This window comes from Calypte anna, chromosome 33 (genome assembly GCF_003957555.1).
Source record: "Calypte anna isolate BGI_N300 chromosome 33, bCalAnn1_v1.p, whole genome shotgun sequence".
NCBI classification, from domain to species: domain Eukaryota; kingdom Metazoa; phylum Chordata; class Aves; order Apodiformes; family Trochilidae; genus Calypte; species Calypte anna.
This window is the reverse complement of record NC_044275.1, coordinates 1426652-1444586: the sequence shown is the minus strand read 5'-3', so window position 1 is coordinate 1444586 and position 17935 is coordinate 1426652. Positions and strand designations below refer to the sequence as shown.

Here is a 17935-nt window from a genome sequence, read left to right as displayed (position 1 = left end):
GTCCCGGGACCGGCACCGGGACCTGTCCCCGCTCCTGACCCCGCGTCCTGAACCCCGTCCCTCTCTCCGTTTGAACCCTGCGCTCCGGTACCGACTTCTTTCTCCTTTCCCGGTACCGGAACCCCCCTTATCCCCGCCCTGTCACTTCGCTACAAGTCCCAGGACCTCTCCCCTCTCCTGTCACCGCTTCTGCGGACCAGGGACCCCCTCTCCTCACCCCGTTCCCGGCCCCTCTTCTCCTCCCGCTTCCCTTGGCACCGGGGACTCCCGTTACCCTATCGCTGCGCCGCCGGTACCGGCACCTGCTCGGTCCCTTCGCACAGCCCCGCTCCCGGGCTCCGCTTCCTGGCACTATCCCGGTCCCCCCTGTTCGCTTCGACCCCAGCACCGGTTCCCGCTCTTGGCCCAGCCCCCGGTACCAGCTCCCCTGGGTGCCGGTCGGCACCGTGCACTGTCCGCAGCCGCCCCGGCCGGGCTGCCCCACCGGCGGCCGCTCGGCTCGGGCACTGGGCAGCCCCCGCCGGGCCCCGCCTCGGACCCGGCCCCCGGGAGCGGCGGCAGCGGCGGCCACATCCCCCGGGGCCGCCCCCGCCGGGCTGCCCTGCCCCCGGACCGGGACACCGGTGGCACCGGGACACCTCGGGACCGGGCTCCTCGGCGGGGCTGGGACTGTGCCAGCCCCCCTGGCGAGGGCAGGAGGAAGCGGAGGGTTGGGATTGTATCGGGGGGCGGGGGGGGTCCCGGTGCCAGCCCGGGGTGACTGGGAGGGGAGCGGGTGGCGGGGAAATCGCGGGCACCGGTGGCCTCATTTCCTGCAATATAAAGCGGGTTTCCTGCGCTTCCTGCTCGGCCCCGGCCAGGGGGGGGGGTGGGCGAGGGGTGGGGGGGACCCTTGCCCCCTACCCCTGCTATGGGAGGGGTGGGGGGGAGCCTGGCTCAGCCCCAGGCAGGGCAGGATGGGTGGGGGGACGGTTCCCGGGACAGTTTCCACTCCGGCTGCACGAACCCCCCCCTTCTGCAGGAACACGGGGGCTGAAGCCCCCCCCTTGCTCCTCCCTGGGGCGGTTCAGGCCCCCCCCGGGGTCCCTCAAGCCCAGGAGCTGCCCTCAACTTTGGCCCCTCCTGGAAGCAGCTCATTAGCCCCAGCCAGGAAGAGGCTTAATTATGACCCCTATGGAAAGTGCTGGGAGGAGGAGCAGGACCAAGACCCCCCCTCTGCTTCAGATTTTTTTTTATATATATATATTAAAAAGACTTTTTTTATTGCTCCAAAGAAGTTTTGTGGTAACAGAGACCAGACAGACCCCGAGCCCCTGGGGGGGGGGAATCATCCCCAGCACCCTGGGACCCCCCAGCTCCTCCACCTTGGGGATCCTAAAAGCTTTGGGGTAAGGGACAGCCAGTGCCCCCCCTCAGCCCTGAGGTGACCTGGGGACAGGGTGTGGAGTGGCTGCAGGGGGGGAGGGGGCTCAGGACCCCCGCTGGTGTCAGGACAGTCCCTGGGATGGGGGACACCTTAAACCCCAGCTACATCCCATGGAGCATCTGAGGGGGGGGGGAAACAAGGGGACTCAGCTGCTCTCCCCTGAGGTATGTAAATGGGGGGTTGAGGAGGGGGGGCTGCAGCCAGCACAGCCCCCAGGGACCCCCATGCCCGTGGGGGGGGGTGTGGGGGGGCCACAGCTGGAGGTCAAAGCTCAGTAGTGCAACAGCAGGGACCCCAGGAGGGGCTCAGTTCTCCCTGGTGGCCCCACCATCCCTGAAGCTCTGCAGGGGGTGGCCTCACCCTGGGGGGGTCACGGTGGTGGCAGAGCGGGGGGGGTCATGTCCCTGTCCCCCAGCCCTAGCAGGGGCGTCTGGGGGTCCGGGCACACGTCAGCTGCAGCTTGTGCAGACCTGGGCAGAGGGAAAGTGTGAGAGATGGGGGGGGTGACACACAGAGCCCCCCCTCCCCTGGCATGTCCCCGTGTCCCCCTCCTCACCCAAGGGACGGAGCAGCTCGGCCTGCAGGGCCCAGGACACCTTCCTGACCAGGCAGAGGGTGGTGAGCCCCGCAAAGCCCATGTTGTACAGGAACACCAGGGAGAAATTCCCCAACCAGTTGAAGCGACCAAAGTCCCCCAGGAGGTCGAAACGGGTGATCCCTGAGGGGGGGGACACAGACACAGCAGTCAGGACCCCCCCTTGATCATGGGGACACCCCAGTCCCAGGGTCATCCCAGCCCCCCCAGGGCTCACCCAGTGTCCGGGAGAAGATGGGGAGGGCTGAGCTGAGCACCAGCAAGGAGACACAGTTCCCGATGATCTGGGGGGGGCAAAGGAGCACTGGGGCATTTGGGGTGGGGGGCAACACTGGCACAGGGCCTGACCTCCCCCCTCAGTGCTGGGGACCCCCCAGGACCTGCCTGTGCCCTAAGTGGGGGGACACAAGGTGCCCTTGTATGGGGACCAGGGTCACACACCCCTGGGGGTCCTGCACCCTGAGGGGGGGGCCCGGGACCCCCTCCCCAGCCCAGTGACCCCACCTTGGTGAGGGGGGTGTCCTGCCACTCGGGGAGCAGACGGGTGAAGAGGGGGGAGCTGTAGAAGCCCACGATGGAGGAGAGCATCAGGTAGCTGCCAGGGAGGGGTTAAGGAGGAGAAAGAGGGAGGGAGGGGGGGTGACCCTGGGGACACCGAGGGGTGGGGGACACACAGGGGTGCCAGCCTGAAGGATACAAGATGAGGACGACCTGCAGGGCAGCTCCAAAGGAGCCGAAGATGGAGAAGGAGACCTGGCCCAGGGAGGCGACCTGCTGGGAGAGGAGGAGGAGGAGAAGGAGGAGGAGGAGGAAGGAGAGTCCCCAGGGGGGTGTGGGACACTGCACCTCAGTGTCCCCTGTCACCCCCACCTCCCGGGTACCTGGATGCCCCTTGGCATGGCCGCATCATCCAGCAGCAGCTCCAGGACGTGGAAGCAGACGATGAGCACGGAGATGCCCTGGGAGGGGCAGGGAGGGAGTCAGGTGACAAGGGGGGGGACACAGGGACACAGCCCCCCCCCGGGAGCACAGGGACACTCACGGTCAGTGCCAGGAGCCCCAGCATGGCCAGGGGGTAGCCCAGGTTCCTCTGCCAGGGTGATGCTCGGTGCCGCAGCTCTGGGGAGGAGGGGGGGTGGATCCAAACACCCCCAGGTGAGGGGGGAGTCTGAGCCCCCCCACTCCAGGGCAGGGGTCTGGGGGGGTCCTGAGGTGCCAGGGGAGGGGGTTACAACCCCCACCATCCACCCTCCTTCCTTGGGGCATAAGCTCCCAGTGCCAAGCTGGAGAGAACCCAGGAATCCTGGGCTGCCCCCCCTGCTCCCCCCCCAAGCTCCTCACCGAGCTTCCGCCTCTGGCTCCGGATGGTGTAGAATTGCTCCTGCAGCAGCTCCACGTTCAAGTCCAGCCAGCAGGAAGCTTTGCCTGCCAGGGAGGAGATGCCCAGGGGCTTGTAGGGGCCCAGAGCTCCCACAGAAGGGGGGCAGAGAGGCCCCCGCTCCACCCTGAACCCCCCCTCTCCCCCCAGCACCCACCAGAGATGATCCTACGGGACACGGTGGCTTCCTCCAGCCTGGAACAGCTCAACTGCTCATCCAGGTCTTCCAGGAGCTGGGGATGGGTGAGGAGATGGTGAGCAGAGGGGGGGGGGGGCACAGGAATGGCACCCAGTGCCTGGAATGGGAGGGCAGGGAGCCCTGGGGACACCAGGACTGGGGGGGGGACACACACACAACCCCTTACCCGGGGTTTCACCAGCAGCTTCCCCGTGACACTGAACATGGTGGAGAGGCCAAAGGGGGTGCAGACTGTGGGGGGAGGAGAGGGTGGGCAGGAGGGGCCCCCAGCACCTTACCCCCTCCCTGAGCCTCCATATGGGTCCCAGGCAGGGACTGGGGGCTCAGCCCTGCACCACCATCCCAGCAGCAGGTACAGGATGCAGCCCCTGCTCCCGGAGGGGGGGGCAGGGGGGATGGACACCCCACACCTGGCTTAGGACCCCCCCTAAGACTGGGGGCACCACGGGGGGAGCCTCCCCCAACTTACGGAGCAGAAGCAGCGTGCCCAGGAGTGAGATGCAGGAGTAGAGGTAGGGCAGGTGGCACTCCCAGAGGTCTGTGGAGAGGGCAGGATCAGGCCCTGGGCACCCCCCTATCCCCCTCAGCACTCCTTTAGGGCCCGATCCTGCCCCACCAGAGCCGGGACACCCCCAGCTCACCCCACCAGCACCCACCGTAGAGGGACTGGCGGCTTGGGTTGTCCCCAAGGATGGCAGAGGCCACCCAGACCATGCCCAGCACCAGCAGTGTCAGCAGCAGCAGCACCACCGAGGTCTCGTACACCCTGGCCATGATTCCCTGTGGGATTGGGGTCAGCAGGGAGCCAGGGAATGGGGGGCAGGGGACACACACAGGGTGGGGACACCCACAGGGCCACGGACCTTCTTGGAGCCTGCAAAACCTTCTGACTCGGTGAAGAAGTAGGCAAAGGGCATGAGGAAGACGAGGGACAGATTGGAGAAGAGGAAAACCAAGTTCCAGAGGCCTGAAGGAGGAGGGAACGTCACAGGGTGAGCTCCTGGGGGGGACAACCCTGACCCACAGCCCTCCCAACCCCCTTCCTGGGCACCCACCGTGGACGAGGGACCCGTTCAGCCACTGGATGTAGTAGCTGTGGGGGAAGGAGAGCAGGACCTCGTTACTGATGATGGAGAAGGGCAGGAGGAGGACGGCACCCAAGGCCACGGCCAGGGTGAAGGTGCAGAGCCCCAACCTGCAGGAGAGCCCAGGATTGGCTTTGGCACCAGTTCTGGGCCCCCCAAAAGTGTCACAGCCCCCCCAGGCACGACCCCCAGGGTCATCACGGGCTGGGGGGACACAGTGTTCTGTCCAGGCAGGGACAGGACAGCCCCAACCACCCTGCAGAACTTACGCAATTCTGTTGACAGCTGCGTCCTCGTCATCGTCTGCTGCGGGGGGGGGGAAGAGAAACTGAATCCAAGGGGTTTGGGGGAGGCAGGGCTGCCCGGAGCATTGCCCCCCACCCATAAATGCTGTGGAAATGTTCCCCGGGGGGTTGGGCTCTGTCCTCCCCCCTCCTGTGGCCCAATGCCCCAGTAACCACGGCTGTGATGGACCCAGAGATTCTGGGAGTGGGGGACAAAGGGGGGGGGAAAGTGGTGAAGGAAGAAGCCCCCCTTGGGGGGCTGAAGCTCTGGCAGATCCTTCCCTCCTTCCTACCTGCTGCAAAGTCCGTGTGCTTCTTGAAGTGGGTTATGATGAAGTGGCAGAGGATGTAGAGGCCGGCGAAGAGCAGGGTGCAGATCTGTGGGCAGAGCAGGGTGGGCAGCCCCCTCGGGTGGGCAGCTCCCCCCCTCCCCGGGTGATGCCGCTGGTCCCAGGGCCCCCCCAGCTTATTTTTCCACCCCTGGTCCTGGTTACACCCTGGGCTGGGTGCTCAGCCCTGCCCCACTCAGGCTTTGCACCCACGGCACAAACACCCGGGGCAGGGAGACCATGGGGCACCTTTCCAGGGACCGGGGTGACCCACTCGTGTCCCATCCTGCCCCAGCACCCCTGATCCACAGCCCCCGTCCCGCTGGCACCAGCAGAACCGCGGGAACAGCCTTGAGCCGGGCTCCAAGGCTGCGATGTCCCCTCCCGCCCCCGCCGGCCCCAGAGGCAACGTTGGAGGCACGGCGTGACCTTTCATCCCACGGGGAACACGGCAGGACGGGGAAAGGTCACCCAAATCCTCCACCTTGGCACAGGTGGAGTGGAACAACAGCAACACCCGGCCCGGCCTGAGGAGGGGTCCCTGGGGGCTGCTGAGGGGGTGACAGGGAGCCCCGGAATCCAACCCAGCCCTGAGCACCCAAAGCGTGGAACCCGTGGGTCCTCCCGTGCCCGATCCCACCCCAGGAAGGATCTCAGGCCGTGGGTTCCCTCCGTGGGCTGTACCTCCCCCCACACCCCCCCACAGAGTTGGGGGACACAGGGCACCCCGGGACGGGTTGGGGTGCAGGGCTGGGGGGCTCTGGAGCAGAGATGTGGAGCTCCTGCCACCAGCTCCTCTCCACAGCCACCGAACTGGGCTGGGACCAGCAGAACCGGGACCAAAGTCACAGCCCACTTGGCCACCCCACCCGCATCATCCCCAGAGACCTCGGCAGGGCCAGGACCCCCCGAGAGGTCCCATCCCTGAGCCCCCCGCACCCTCCTCGCCCTCCTGTTCACCCAGGGGCCCCGGCCCGGTGGGACCCCGGTACCGGGGAGGGGACAGGAACAGGGACCCGGTAGAGTGGGGGCAGTGGGGACTCAGCCCCGGGACCCCGCTATCTTTGGGGTGCAGAGCAGCGCACCCCAGTTCTGGTACTGATAAGGGCTGGGTGTGGGGCAGAACGGGCCCGAGAGCTGCGGGTCCGGGGGGCTGCGGGCTCCCAGCTCCCCCTCCGCCGCACCGGGGACGCTTCCCCGCTCCAACACCCCCCACGCCCACCGGGGGGTCCCGGGACTCACGATCCACTCGCGGACCCTCTGGTGGAAGAGCTGCTCCTGCACGGCCAGCGCGTCCTGCTCCACCGGGGCCATGAGGCCAGCATGGCCGGTTCGGTGGCTCCAGCGGACCGGGACTGAGCGGCTGACCGGGACTGTTGGACCGGGTCTTACGGGGGCGGTACCAGCGGGCTGGATCGAGCAGCAGGGCAGTACCGGCAGTGCTGACGGCTTGGGTCCTGCCGGGCCGGGCGGGCGGCGGGTGGGTGCTGAGGTGCCGGTGCCGGTACCGGCGGGGAACGAGTGACCCCGCCCCTCCCCGTTAAGCCCCGCCCCTCGTAGGCTCCGCCCCCTGCTCGGTATGATGGGTCAACGTCCGGCAGAGGTGAAAGGACCCAGGCAGGCCCCGCCCCCTCCCCCCCATTGGCTCCGGGATGTAAATGAGGCACCGCTCATTGGCGGAGGGGAGCGCGGGGCGTTGTGATTGGCTGAGAGCGAAGCTGCGTTCCCACCCGCCGCTCCCACGGGGGGTGCGGTGCCCCGGGAGGGAAAAGAAGGGGGATTAGGGTTAATCCCGCGGGCGAGGATAATCCCGCGGGTGGGTTAATCCCCTGCGGGAGGTGGGGGCAGGGCAAGGCTCCCCGGCACAACACGGAACCCCTGGGGGCACCAAACAGAGCAGCAGAACCCAACAGGCCGTGGTAGAGCCCTCAGCCAATAGCACCCAAGGAGAGGAGGGGGGTTCAGCCCCGAGGGACGAGTGGGACAAAGCAGGAGCGATGTCACCACTGCCATCCCACTGGGCAGGGACAATAGGGCCGCTCTGTTCCCGTGGGATGAGGCCAGCTGGCTGCAAGGGCTGACACAGAGGGTTTGGATCCGACACAGCTGCAGCTTCTCTTAAAAGCCTTTTAATTCACAGACATGATACAGACACATGGAAATCCGACATGATCACATCAGAGAGCACGAGCCCAGCCAGGGCAGCGATCCCCCCGGCCAGACCCCCGGAGCTGAACATACCCAGTGCATAAAGATGGAAGTGTTGGAAGCAGACATTTTGTGGACATGCTACAGTGACAGAAGGAACCCAGCCTTTAGTATTCCTCCCCTTCCTCCTCACCTTCCCCTTCCACAGAATCCACCCCCACCTCCTCGTAATCCTTCTCCAGGGCGGCCATGTCCTCCCGGGCCTCCGAGAACTCCCCTCCTCCATGCCCTCCCCCACGTACCAGTGCACGAACGCCCTCTTGGCGTACATCAGGTCGAACTTGTGGTCCAGGCGGGCCCAGGCCTCGGCGATGGCCGTGGTGTTGCTCAGCATGCACACCGCGCGCTGCACCTTGGCCAGGTCCCCCCCGGGCACCACCGTGGGGGGTTGGTAGTTGATGCCAACCTTGAAACCCGTGGGGCACCAGTCCACGAACTGGATGCTGCGCTTGGTCTTGATGGTGGCGATGGCGGCGTTGACGTCCTTGGGCACCACGTCCCCGCGGTACAGCAGGCAGCACGCCATGTACTTGCCGTGCCGGGGGTCACACTTCACCATCTGGTTGGCCGGCTCGAAGCAGGCGTTGGTGATCTCGGCCACCGAGAGCTGCTCGTGATAAGCCTTCTCGGCGGAGATGACCGGGGCGTAGGTGGCCAGGGGGAAGTGGATGCGGGGGTAGGGCACCAGGTTGGTCTGGAATTCTGTCAGGTCGACGTTCAGGGCCCCGTCGAAGCGCAGGGAGGCCGTGATGGAGGACACGATCTGGCTGATGAGGCGGTTGAGGTTGGTGTAGGTTGGGCGCTCGATGTCCAGGTTGCGGCGGCAGATATCGTAGATGGCCTCGTTGTCCACCATGAAGGCACAGTCGGAGTGCTCCAGGGTGGTGTGGGTGGTGAGGATGGAGTTGTAGGGCTCCACCACAGCTGTGGAGACCTGGGGAGCCGGGTAGATGGAGAATTCCAGCTTGGATTTCTTCCCGTAGTCAACGGAGAGGCGCTCCATGAGCAGGGAGGTGAAGCCGGAGCCGGTGCCTCCCCCAAAGCTGTGGAAGACCAGGAAGCCCTGGAGCCCCGTGCACTGGTCAGCCTGGAAGAAAGAACACAAGACCAATCTGTCAGGAATTCCAGATTTAAGCTGCTATCAATTTGCCCAGGAAGCCAAAGGTTCTCCCAAAGATCCTGGGCCTTTGGGACTCTTGTCTCAGGCTCAGACGCATTCGGAGCCACCATTCTGTGACAGCCACACAGCAATGGGCACCCACACGCCCCTTCCAGGGCTCGAGCTGCCCAAGCAGGAGTTAAAAACTCAGCCCAGCTGCTCATGAGCAGTTGGTCAAGAGGGATCAGAGTCCAGATCAAGAAAAAAACCTCACATGACCCTAAAACCAGGATGAAGCAGGGTTCTCCCAAGAGCAGCACAAAACCAGTGCCCTCAGCCCCATCCTGCACCCAGACATGGTCTACCCGAGCCTGTCCTGTCCTGGCAGCCTCAGGGGCTTTGCGGGGTCCTGAGGAAGGGGCTGATCCCCACTCGCACTCATGGGACCCGCAGAGAGCCCCGGCCTGGAGGCCAAGAACCAGGAGGCAGAGCCCAGCTCCTCACTGCCAGCCCGGTCCCAACACGGGGCTGGTTCCCCACCGGCCCAAACCTTCCCGGGGAGGGGTGGGGTTTGTACCCACCAGCTTGCGGATGCGGTCGAGGACCAGGTCGATGATCTCCTTCCCGATGGTGTAGTGCCCACGGGCGTAGTTGTTGGCCGCATCCTCCTTGCCCGTGATCAGCTGCTCGGGGTGGAAGAGCTGCCGTAGGTCCCCGTGCGCACCTCATCTGCGGGGAGAGGAACCCCTGAGCACCCGGCACCCCCCACGCACCCCCCACCCACCCCTCCCTCACTGCCATGCCCCCACCCTCACCGATCACCGTGGGCTCCAGGTCCACGAAGACGGCCCGGGGCACGTGCTTGCCGGCCCCCGTCTCGCTGAAGAAGGTGTTGAAGGAGTCGTCCCCCCCGCCGATGGTTTTGTCGCTGGGCATCTGCCCGTCGGGCTGGATGCCGTGCTCCAGGCAGTACAGCTCCCAGCAGGCGTTCCCGATCTGCACGCCCGCCTTGGCCCACGTGGATGGAGATGCACTCACGCTGGGGGGGACACACACACAGCACCCTGTCACCTCCCTGCGGGGGGGGCCCCCAGCCCACGCCGGGGATCTTGTCCCCCGGATGGCTTGGCAGCCGGTCCCCAAGGCGGCGTCCCCAGGGGGCCGATTGTCCCCGGTCCCATTGTTCTGGGTCCTGGCAGCCACCGTGGTCTCGGGGGGAGCTCCGGAGCCACAACACCCACTGGGGACCTTACAAGGACGCTGCCACCACCCTACAGGAGCCAGGAGTTGGGGTTCTCCCCAGTTCCTCTCAATCCCCACCATCCAAGGCTGGAGCCCTGACCCACAGGGATGGGTTCCCGTGCTGGAGGGGAGTCCCCCCTATTTTCCCCACCCCATTACTCCAAAAGCAAAGTTTGGGGACCAGGAATGGTTCCCACTCCCCTGTGACTCCTTCCCACGCACGTCCCCAGGAAAACGGGGGCATTAAAGCCTCTCATGCACTCCGAGACCCCCATCAGTGGCCCTGGGGGGCGGGGGCCTGTAGGGACAGCACCAGGACTTTTGTGGGACCCTGAGGCACACAGTGCCCCCCCAGGGGGCCGGGGTCACACTCCCCTCTGCGTGTTCCCGCACCCACCCAGGACTTTTCCACCGCCCTATCATGGGTCATGCCCTGACTCAGTGCCACAAAACCCTCCCTGGGGAGGGACAGCCGTGTGTGGGGACAACTCGGAGCCACCACTTGGCACAGCCCTAGGTGGGGATGACAAACGCCACCCCCCTGCCAGCCCTCCATCTGCTCCCAAATGGCGGGCGGGGAGGACATTTTCCAACCCCGGAGCCCGGGCAGGGCGAGGCTGCGCTGCAGGAGGAGGAAGAGGAGGAGGAGGAAGCTCAGAGCACAGCAGTGGGGAGGTGACTGCGCGGAAACCACCGGGGAGGGCCGATGGCGTCACCTTTTTTTTGGGGGGGGGACGGGACGGGACATGTCCCCTCTGTCCCCCTCCCCATCCAGCACATTCCCAGCCGCACCCTACACCGCACCACCTGCTCCCGCATTGCTCCCGCATTCCTCCCGCCCCTGCGGGGTGTGGAAAACTCCGGGATCGAGACGGGGGGGGTGGATTGGGGGGGGGGGCTCCCCCAGAAGCCAAAGGGCAGGATTAGAGCCGTGGGGTCGGACTCGGGTGGGAACCCCGAGCCCAAGGGGAGATGCGGGGACGCTTTGCCCCTACCACAGGGCTGGGGTGAGGATGGGGGGGTTCAGAGCTGGATTTGGGGGGGGATCTGGTGATGCCAAGGATGGGGGGTGGGGCTGGGACCCCGCCCTGCGCCTTCCCGCGCGCGGGAAGGGTAACGGTCGGGGTTGGGCGCCAAAAACGAGACAGAGCCCCGCCCCCACCGGGTGTGTGGGGGGGGATGGAACGGGAGGGGACCGGGAGCACGTGCTGAGCCCCCCAGGGGTGCTTTGCCCCCTCCCGGGGATGCTCCCACCCAGAAAACGCAGCCCCCAGCCCGTCCCCTGCTCCCTGCAGCCCCTGCCCTGGTGCGTACCCCCCTTTTGATGTCTCCCTGCGCCCCCCCCCCTCCCAGGGCTGCTGTGCCCCCCTCCCAGCCCACGTTTTCTCTGTCCCCCCCCAGCTCCCACTCTGCACTCCCTCGGGGTTCTGCGCACCCCCCCGCAAGGTCACCCTCCCCACATTAATCCATCCTCATCCAACCCCCTCTTCCTCCCGTGTCCCCCCCCAGCTTCCATCTGCCGCACGCCCCCCAATCCCTGCCCCCCCCTTAACTCTATCCCTCCCTTCTCTCCTATTCTCCCCCCCCTTCCCATTTTAGAACCTCCCCCCCCTCACCATGGTTGCGATGCGGTTACTCGTCCCGACAAGCAAGGAATCGACGCAAGTACCGAATCACCACCGCCCCCGGCGCCCCCTTAAATACCGGCGGGGGGCGGGACCCCCACCCCCGTCCCACCTCCCTATTGGCCGCCTCTCCCGCCCATCTCTGCGTTCCCCGACGCTGATTGGCTAACGCGCCAGACAGACCCCGCCCCTTCCCCCCTCCCGCGCTGCGGGGCTTTGGGGGGGGCCCTTCCCGCACCGCGGGGTGCGGCGCTCGCTCGGCCCCCAAGCCCCGCATGGAGAGGGGTGTCCGGGGGGCTGCCCCCCACCCCTTTCGTCTTCACCCCCTCCTCACTGCTTGTACCAAGGAGATGGGGGGGGGGCGGCCCCTCCCTCTCCCCCACCCTTCTCCCCCCCTCCCGGTGCGGTTCCGCTGCAGAGGAAAACTGCGACATGGGGGGGGTGGGATGGCTCGCACGTGCTGCCGCGCCCACCCCCCCCGCACCCTGAGGCCGTTAATCGGCTTCTCCCGCCGCCCCACCCCCAGCAACCCCCCCGGGCCCATCTGCACCCCCCGAGGCCCCCCCTCCCACCGCACCGGCCCATCTGCACCCCACGGCCCCCTCCCTCCCCATCTGTCGGTGCCCCCCCCCCCCCAGCCCCGAATCCTGCCGTGATGGAGACCACCGCCCCCCCTGCTGCGCCTTCCCCGGGGTGCGGGGGTCAGACTCCGCTGGATCTCTGATGGGGGGGGGACAGACCCCGCCACCACCCCGGCACTGCAGTGGGCTTTGTCTCAGCCACAACACCGGCCCCGTCTTCCTGAGTGACCCCCCCAGCTCTGTCTCCCCCCACACCCCGGATCCGCCCGCCATCACCCCCCTCACCCCCCTGCCCATCCACGGGGGATGCGCTGGGGTCCCGCCGCGCCCCCCAGGCTGTGAGGCCGAGGGGTGCCCGACCCTGGGGAGCCCCGGGGCAGAGGGGGGGAACGACGATCACCATCCCCCGCTCCCCCCCCCCGCATTAATCCCCGCAGCTCTTTGCTCCCATTAATCCTTCCTGGTTTGCCCGGAGCTTTGCGGACAACCCAGCGGCCCCTTCGGCAGCGCTGCCGCCATGCGCTGTCGGGCTCAGTCCCCCCCCGTGTCCCCTCCCTGTGCCCCGCTGCCCCCCGGGGTCACCCCACCGCCGAAGACATCCCCCCTCTCCCAGGTTGGGAAGTGGGGGGGTGGCAACTGCACCGCACGGAGCCTCCGGCCCCGCCATTTTCCCGCACGGGAGCCGCATGGCCGCCTCCCGCCCTCCCCTTCCCCCGGCAAAGGGTCGCCCCCCACGGGCTCCCATAGCGACCCTCAGCTTGGGGGGGCCCAGCCGGGGGGGCTCAGTCGGGGGTCCCGGCGGGTGCTCGGGGCCAGCTCGGTTCCCAGCGATGCCAACGTGGCAGGAGCCACTCCCAGCATCCATCCCCCCCCCCCGGGAGGTGGAATTGCTGGCTCGGTGGTCCTGGGGGGGCTGCGGCTTCCCTGAGGGGTCCCGGGGTGTTGTGTGTCCCCCTCGTGTGGCACCCAGCCCCCCCTGCAGCACCCGCTCGAGTTTCGCTCTGTTCAGCTTCCCCTTCATTATTTATCCCTGCCCGCAGCCATGAGCAGCAGCGAGGGGGGGGAGAGGGGGGATCTGGCTCCCCCCGGGGCTGTGCAGAGCTGGGGGGAGCTGCTGCTGACCCATTCCACCCCCCCCCCCCAAATGACAGGAGCCAAGACCACTCCTCTCCCCTCCAAGAGGGAAGAGAGGGGCTCCAAGACACCCCAGGGATGGGGGTGAGGGGGCTGCAGGACCCTCACTCCTCCTGATGATGTTGCACCCCCTCCTCTGCCCAGTCCCATCAGAGACCCCCCCCCCGGGGCTTCTGTGAACATGGGGAGGGGGATATCAGGGATCCCCAGAGAGGCAAAACCACCCCACGGGGTCACTTGGATCCTGGTCCTAAGAAAACCCAACAATTCCCTGGATTCTGTTTCCAGGGGCAGGACTCAGTGGGAGGGGGGGGGGGGGCACAGATGGGGGGTGGCAGAGATGAGGGGAGGGGGGGGCCCCACACTGCAGCAGGCTGGGGAGGGAGAACCAGTTTGGGGAGCCCAGGGTTAGGGGTGCAGCCAGGGCCCCCGGGGCTGTACAGAATCCTTAGATTCAGTAGATAACTAAAACTTGGGTGAGCAGAAGCAGCTTAACTTGGTTAGCAGGACTAACTAACTGAGGGCCCCGGAGCTGTGGGCTGGCACCCAGCTGCTTTCGGCTGGAACAAAGTTGATTTTCTCAGTAATTTTCCGCCTAGCTGGGCTGTTTTGTCCTCAGCATGAGAACAATGTTGCAAAGCCCCCGGTGTTGGAGTTTTCCCTCCGAGATGTTTTTGCCCCAGTCTGGGAATTCTTGAGTTTCCCAGGCTCTGCCAGGGGGCACAGGTACAGACAGAGCCCAAACACAGAGATAAGGAGGGGACAACCCCCAGGAGCTGCAAGTGGACAAGATAAGGAGAGAAAAAAAAACCCAACCCGATGTGGGGTGAGAAGACTTCGGTATCAAAAGTTACCATGGGGCCTGAAGGACACGTGAAGAACATGTGAAGAGCCCTGAAAGGCTTGTGAGGAACATGTGAAGAGCACTGGGGTCACCCCAATGCCAACAGGGAAAGTGGTGGGGGTGTGAGTGACCCCAAACCTTGGGGAGCCCAGGGCTGGGGGGCTGCAGGGGACCAGGCTCAGGCCCCCCCACCCCCAGGACACACTCAGGGTGCAGCCAGGGACCGCTGGGGACAGCGTGGAAACCACGGGAGGGGACACTGCGTAAGGAGTGAAGACACCAGAGGCAGATGGTAAGACAGGGAATGCTTTTTTTATTGGGACCCACAGGAGAGGACGGGTGGGCCCATGACAAACTTTTCCATCAAAGCACAGACCATGGAACAGGACAAACTGCGGCGCAAAACACTGCTACAGACCCCCGGGGTGGGGGCTTCAACTAGGTTATGTTCCCTGTAAGAGCAGCACCCTTGTGAGAGTTTAATATTCCTCCCCTTCCTCTTCTCCCTCCCCTTCCACAGAATCCACCCCCACCTCCTCGTAATCCTTCTCCAGGGCGGCCATGTCCTCCCGGGCCTCCGAGAACTCCCCCTCCTCCATGCCCTCCCCCACGTACCAGTGCACGAACGCCCTCTTGGCGTACATCAGGTCGAACTTGTGGTCCAGGCGGGCCCAGGCCTCGGCGATGGCCGTGGTGTTGCTCAGCATGCACACCGCGCGCTGCACCTTGGCCAGGTCCCCCCCGGGCACCACCGTGGGGGGTTGGTAGTTGATGCCCACCTTGAAACCCGTGGGGCACCAGTCCACGAACTGGATGGTGCGTTTGGTCTTGATGGTGGCGATGGCGGCGTTGACGTCCTTGGGCACCACGTCCCCGCGGTACAGCAGGCAGCACGCCATGTACTTGCCGTGCCGGGGGTCACACTTCACCATCTGGTTGGCCGGCTCGAAGCAGGCGTTGGTGATCTCGGCCACCGAGAGCTGCTCGTGATAAGCCTTCTCGGCGGAGATGACCGGGGCGTAGGTGGCCAGGGGGAAGTGGATGCGGGGGTAGGGCACCAGGTTGGTCTGGAATTCCGTCAGGTCGACGTTCAGGGCCCCGTCGAAGCGCAGGGAGGCCGTGATGGAGGACACGATCTGGCCGATCAACCTGTTGAGGTTGGTGTAGGTTGGGCGCTCGATGTCCAGGTTGCGGCGGCAGATATCGTAGATGGCCTCGTTGTCCACCATGAAGGCACAGTCGGAGTGCTCCAGGGTGGTGTGGGTGGTGAGGATGGAGTTGTAGGGCTCCACCACGGCCGTGGAGACCTGGGGAGCTGGGTAGATGGAGAATTCCAGCTTGGATTTCTTCCCGTAGTCAACGGAGAGGCGCTCCATGAGCAGGGAGGTGAAGCCGGAGCCGGTGCCTCCCCCGAAGCTGTGGAAGACCAGGAAGCCCTGGAGCCCCGTGCACTGGTCAGCCTGGGGAGGAGAGACAAGGGGGGGGGCAGGTTTATTCCAGGCATCAGCAGAAGTTGCTCCTTCCTCTCCGTGGCCTCACAAGGACATCTGGGGGATTTCCTTCAGGAGCCACCAGGATGGGTGACAGGGTGGCCCCAGCCCCATCTGTTCAGCACTGACTCACGGTGACTCCCCCAGGGACTCCCCTCGGTCCTGGGCTGGGAGTGTGACCAGAAGCACCTCGGGGTTAGGTTTAGGGACAGGTCTTGTGACTTGACGTGTCCTCATGGCTCCAGGAGGAGCCGGTTTGGGCTGCCCCTGCCCGTGCAGTCCCCAGGCCATGCAGCTGGACACGGCCACGGCCAGAGCCAAGTGGGAACAAAGAAGGAATTGCCGAGCTCAGCAACAGCCGGAGCCGCGGCGCCGTGGAGCAGCTCCAGGGCCCAGCTGCACCTCAGCCGCCCAATGGCAGCCGCTGCAGAACAGGATTAACATTAATTAATATATTCAATCTAAACCCAGCCCAGCCAGGGCGAGTCCAGAGGGGAGGGCGAGACTGAGAAGCAAAGTCTTTGTCCTCAGCTCACCACCCCCCACCCAACCCCTCTTCCCGGGGAGGGGTGGGGTTTGTACCCACCAGCTTGCGGATGCGGTCGAGGACCAGGTCGATGATCTCCTTCCCGATGGTGTAGTGCCCACGGGCGTAGTTGTTGGCCGCATCCTCCTTGCCCGTGATCAGCTGCTCGGGGTGGAAGAGCTGCCGGTAGGTCCCCGTGCGCACCTCATCTGCGGGGAGAGGAACCCCTGAGCACCCGGCACCCCCCACCCACCCACCCTCCCTCACTGCCATCCCCCCACCCTCACCGATCACCGTGGGCTCCAGGTCCACGAAGACGGCCCGGGGCACGTGCTTGCCGGCCCCCGTCTCGCTGAAGAAGGTGTTGAAGGAGTCGTCCCCCCCGCCGATGGTTTTGTCGCTGGGCATCTGCCCGTCGGGCTGGATGCCGTGCTCCAGGCAGTACAGCTCCCAGCAGGCGTTCCCGATCTGCACGCCCGCTTGGCCCACGTGGATGGAGATGCACTCACGCTGGGGGGGACACACACACAGCACCCTGTCACCTCCCTGCGGGGGGGGGCCCCCAGCCCACGCCGGGGATCTTGTCCCCCGGATGGCTTGGCAGCCGGTCCCCAAGGCGGCGTCCCCAGGGGGCCGATTGTCCCCGGTCCCATTGTTCTGGGTCCTGGCAGCCACCGTGGTCTCGGGGGGAGCTCCGGAGCCACACCCAGTTGGGGGGGGGGCTCTGTGCAGCTTCAGGGGTCCCCATCCTGCCACCCCCCTCCCCAAGGAGCTGCACTGCGCTGGGGAGCTCAGCACCGGGGTTCATTCTGCCCCGAGGGACCGGGACCCTACGGTAACTCGGGGACTCCCGAGGGTCCCATCCTGCCCTGCTGAGACCCCGCAACGCCCCTGGAAGGGGGGGGGACACGACACTCGTTTTGTCTACCCCGGGGGTCCCGTTAAACCGGGGCCACGCCCAGTGCAGACTGAGGGCTCAGCACCGGGGGGGGGATGGTGCCAGTTCTGCCGGGTTTAAAGGAACCATGCCCAGTGCGGGACAGCAGCTCGGTACCGGGAATGGGGGGACCCGATCCATCGAACCGGGGCCACGCCCAGAACCGGGGACCCATCCATCCCGCTTGGTTTAACGAGAGCCACGCCCGGTACGGGCTCAGAGCTCAGTAACGGGGACCCATCCGGCACGGTTTAACGGGACCCACACCTCTTGCAGACTCGGGGCACGGCTCTAGGGACTCATCCTGGCCGGTGTAACGGGCATCATGCCCGTTGCGGGCTCGGGACCTGGTCCCGGGGATCTCATCCTGCTCGGTTTAACGCGAGCCACGCCCGGTGGGGGTTGGGTGCTCAGCCCCGGGAAAGGCAGCGGGGGGGGGGACACGACCCCTTCCAGCTCCATTTAACGGGAGCCACACGGGGCTGTGTCCCGGGAGCCTCCTCCCGCCCGGTGTAACGGGAGCCACGCCCGGTGCGGGCTCAGCCCTAGGAATCATCCCGGCTGGGGGATGGACGGGACCGGGGAGATCGGGACCAGGGGATCCGGACCGGGGATAATGATGGGACCGGGACCGGGGATAAGGGCGGGACAGGGGGAATAGGGACCGGGAGGGTGGGGACCCGAGACAATGACGGGACCGGGGCGGTGGGGATCGGGACCGGGGACACCGGAGGGACTGGGAGGATGGAGACCGGGAGCAAGGGCGCGACCGGAGGGATCGGGACTTGGGGCAGGGATACGAGAACCGGGGACGACGGCGGGACCGGGCCCCCCCTTTCGTGCCCCCCCTCACCATGGCGGCGGTCGGTCCGGGGCGGTCTCACAGCCCGACGCTGAGGCGGTCGATGTAAGAGGCGCGGCGGAGCGCGGGGCTCGGTGCGGGGCTTTATAGC

The 17935-nt window shown here is 66.2% G+C and overlaps 2 protein-coding genes and 1 pseudogene across 9 annotated transcripts; all 3 read right to left on the bottom strand.

Annotated features, from left to right (window-relative positions):
• Nucleotides 1–1241: 1241 nt before the first annotated feature.
• LMBR1L (limb development membrane protein 1 like) lies at nucleotides 1242–6812 on the bottom strand. 7 transcript variants are annotated; one of them, XM_030468140.1, is made up of 17 exons: nucleotides 6539–6812; nucleotides 5261–5345; nucleotides 4953–4989; nucleotides 4654–4793; nucleotides 4462–4565; nucleotides 4255–4378; nucleotides 4068–4136; nucleotides 3765–3829; nucleotides 3557–3632; nucleotides 3363–3446; nucleotides 3064–3140; nucleotides 2903–2980; nucleotides 2719–2795; nucleotides 2526–2616; nucleotides 2239–2305; nucleotides 1983–2144; nucleotides 1242–1896 (listed from the first exon to the last, which is right to left on the bottom strand). In XM_030468140.1, exons 1-17 carry the CDS (start codon nucleotides 6608–6610, stop codon nucleotides 1844–1846), a joined length of 1461 nt encoding a protein of 486 aa, XP_030324000.1. In that variant the 5' UTR covers nucleotides 6611–6812; the 3' UTR covers nucleotides 1242–1843. The 7 variants fall into 7 exon arrangements, with proteins under 7 accessions (XP_030324000.1, XP_030324001.1, XP_030324004.1 ...); XM_030468141.1 differs by having other exon boundaries at nucleotides 2719–2792; XM_030468144.1 differs by having other exon boundaries at nucleotides 4654–4691.
• Nucleotides 6813–7505: 693 nt separating this feature from the next.
• On the bottom strand, nucleotides 7506–10283 carry LOC103527105 (annotated as a pseudogene). Its single transcript, XR_003988763.1, has 4 exons — nucleotides 10243–10283; nucleotides 9419–9642; nucleotides 9185–9332; nucleotides 7506–8591 (listed from the first exon to the last, which is right to left on the bottom strand). The product of XR_003988763.1 is annotated as a tubulin alpha-1 chain-like (transcript).
• Nucleotides 10284–14322: 4039 nt separating this feature from the next.
• On the bottom strand, nucleotides 14323–17935 carry TUBA1A (tubulin alpha 1a). Its single transcript, XM_030468148.1, has 4 exons — nucleotides 17836–17935; nucleotides 16333–16555; nucleotides 16106–16254; nucleotides 14323–15489 (listed from the first exon to the last, which is right to left on the bottom strand). Exons 1-4 carry the CDS (start codon nucleotides 17836–17838, stop codon nucleotides 14509–14511), a joined length of 1356 nt encoding a protein of 451 aa, XP_030324008.1. The 5' UTR covers nucleotides 17839–17935; the 3' UTR covers nucleotides 14323–14508.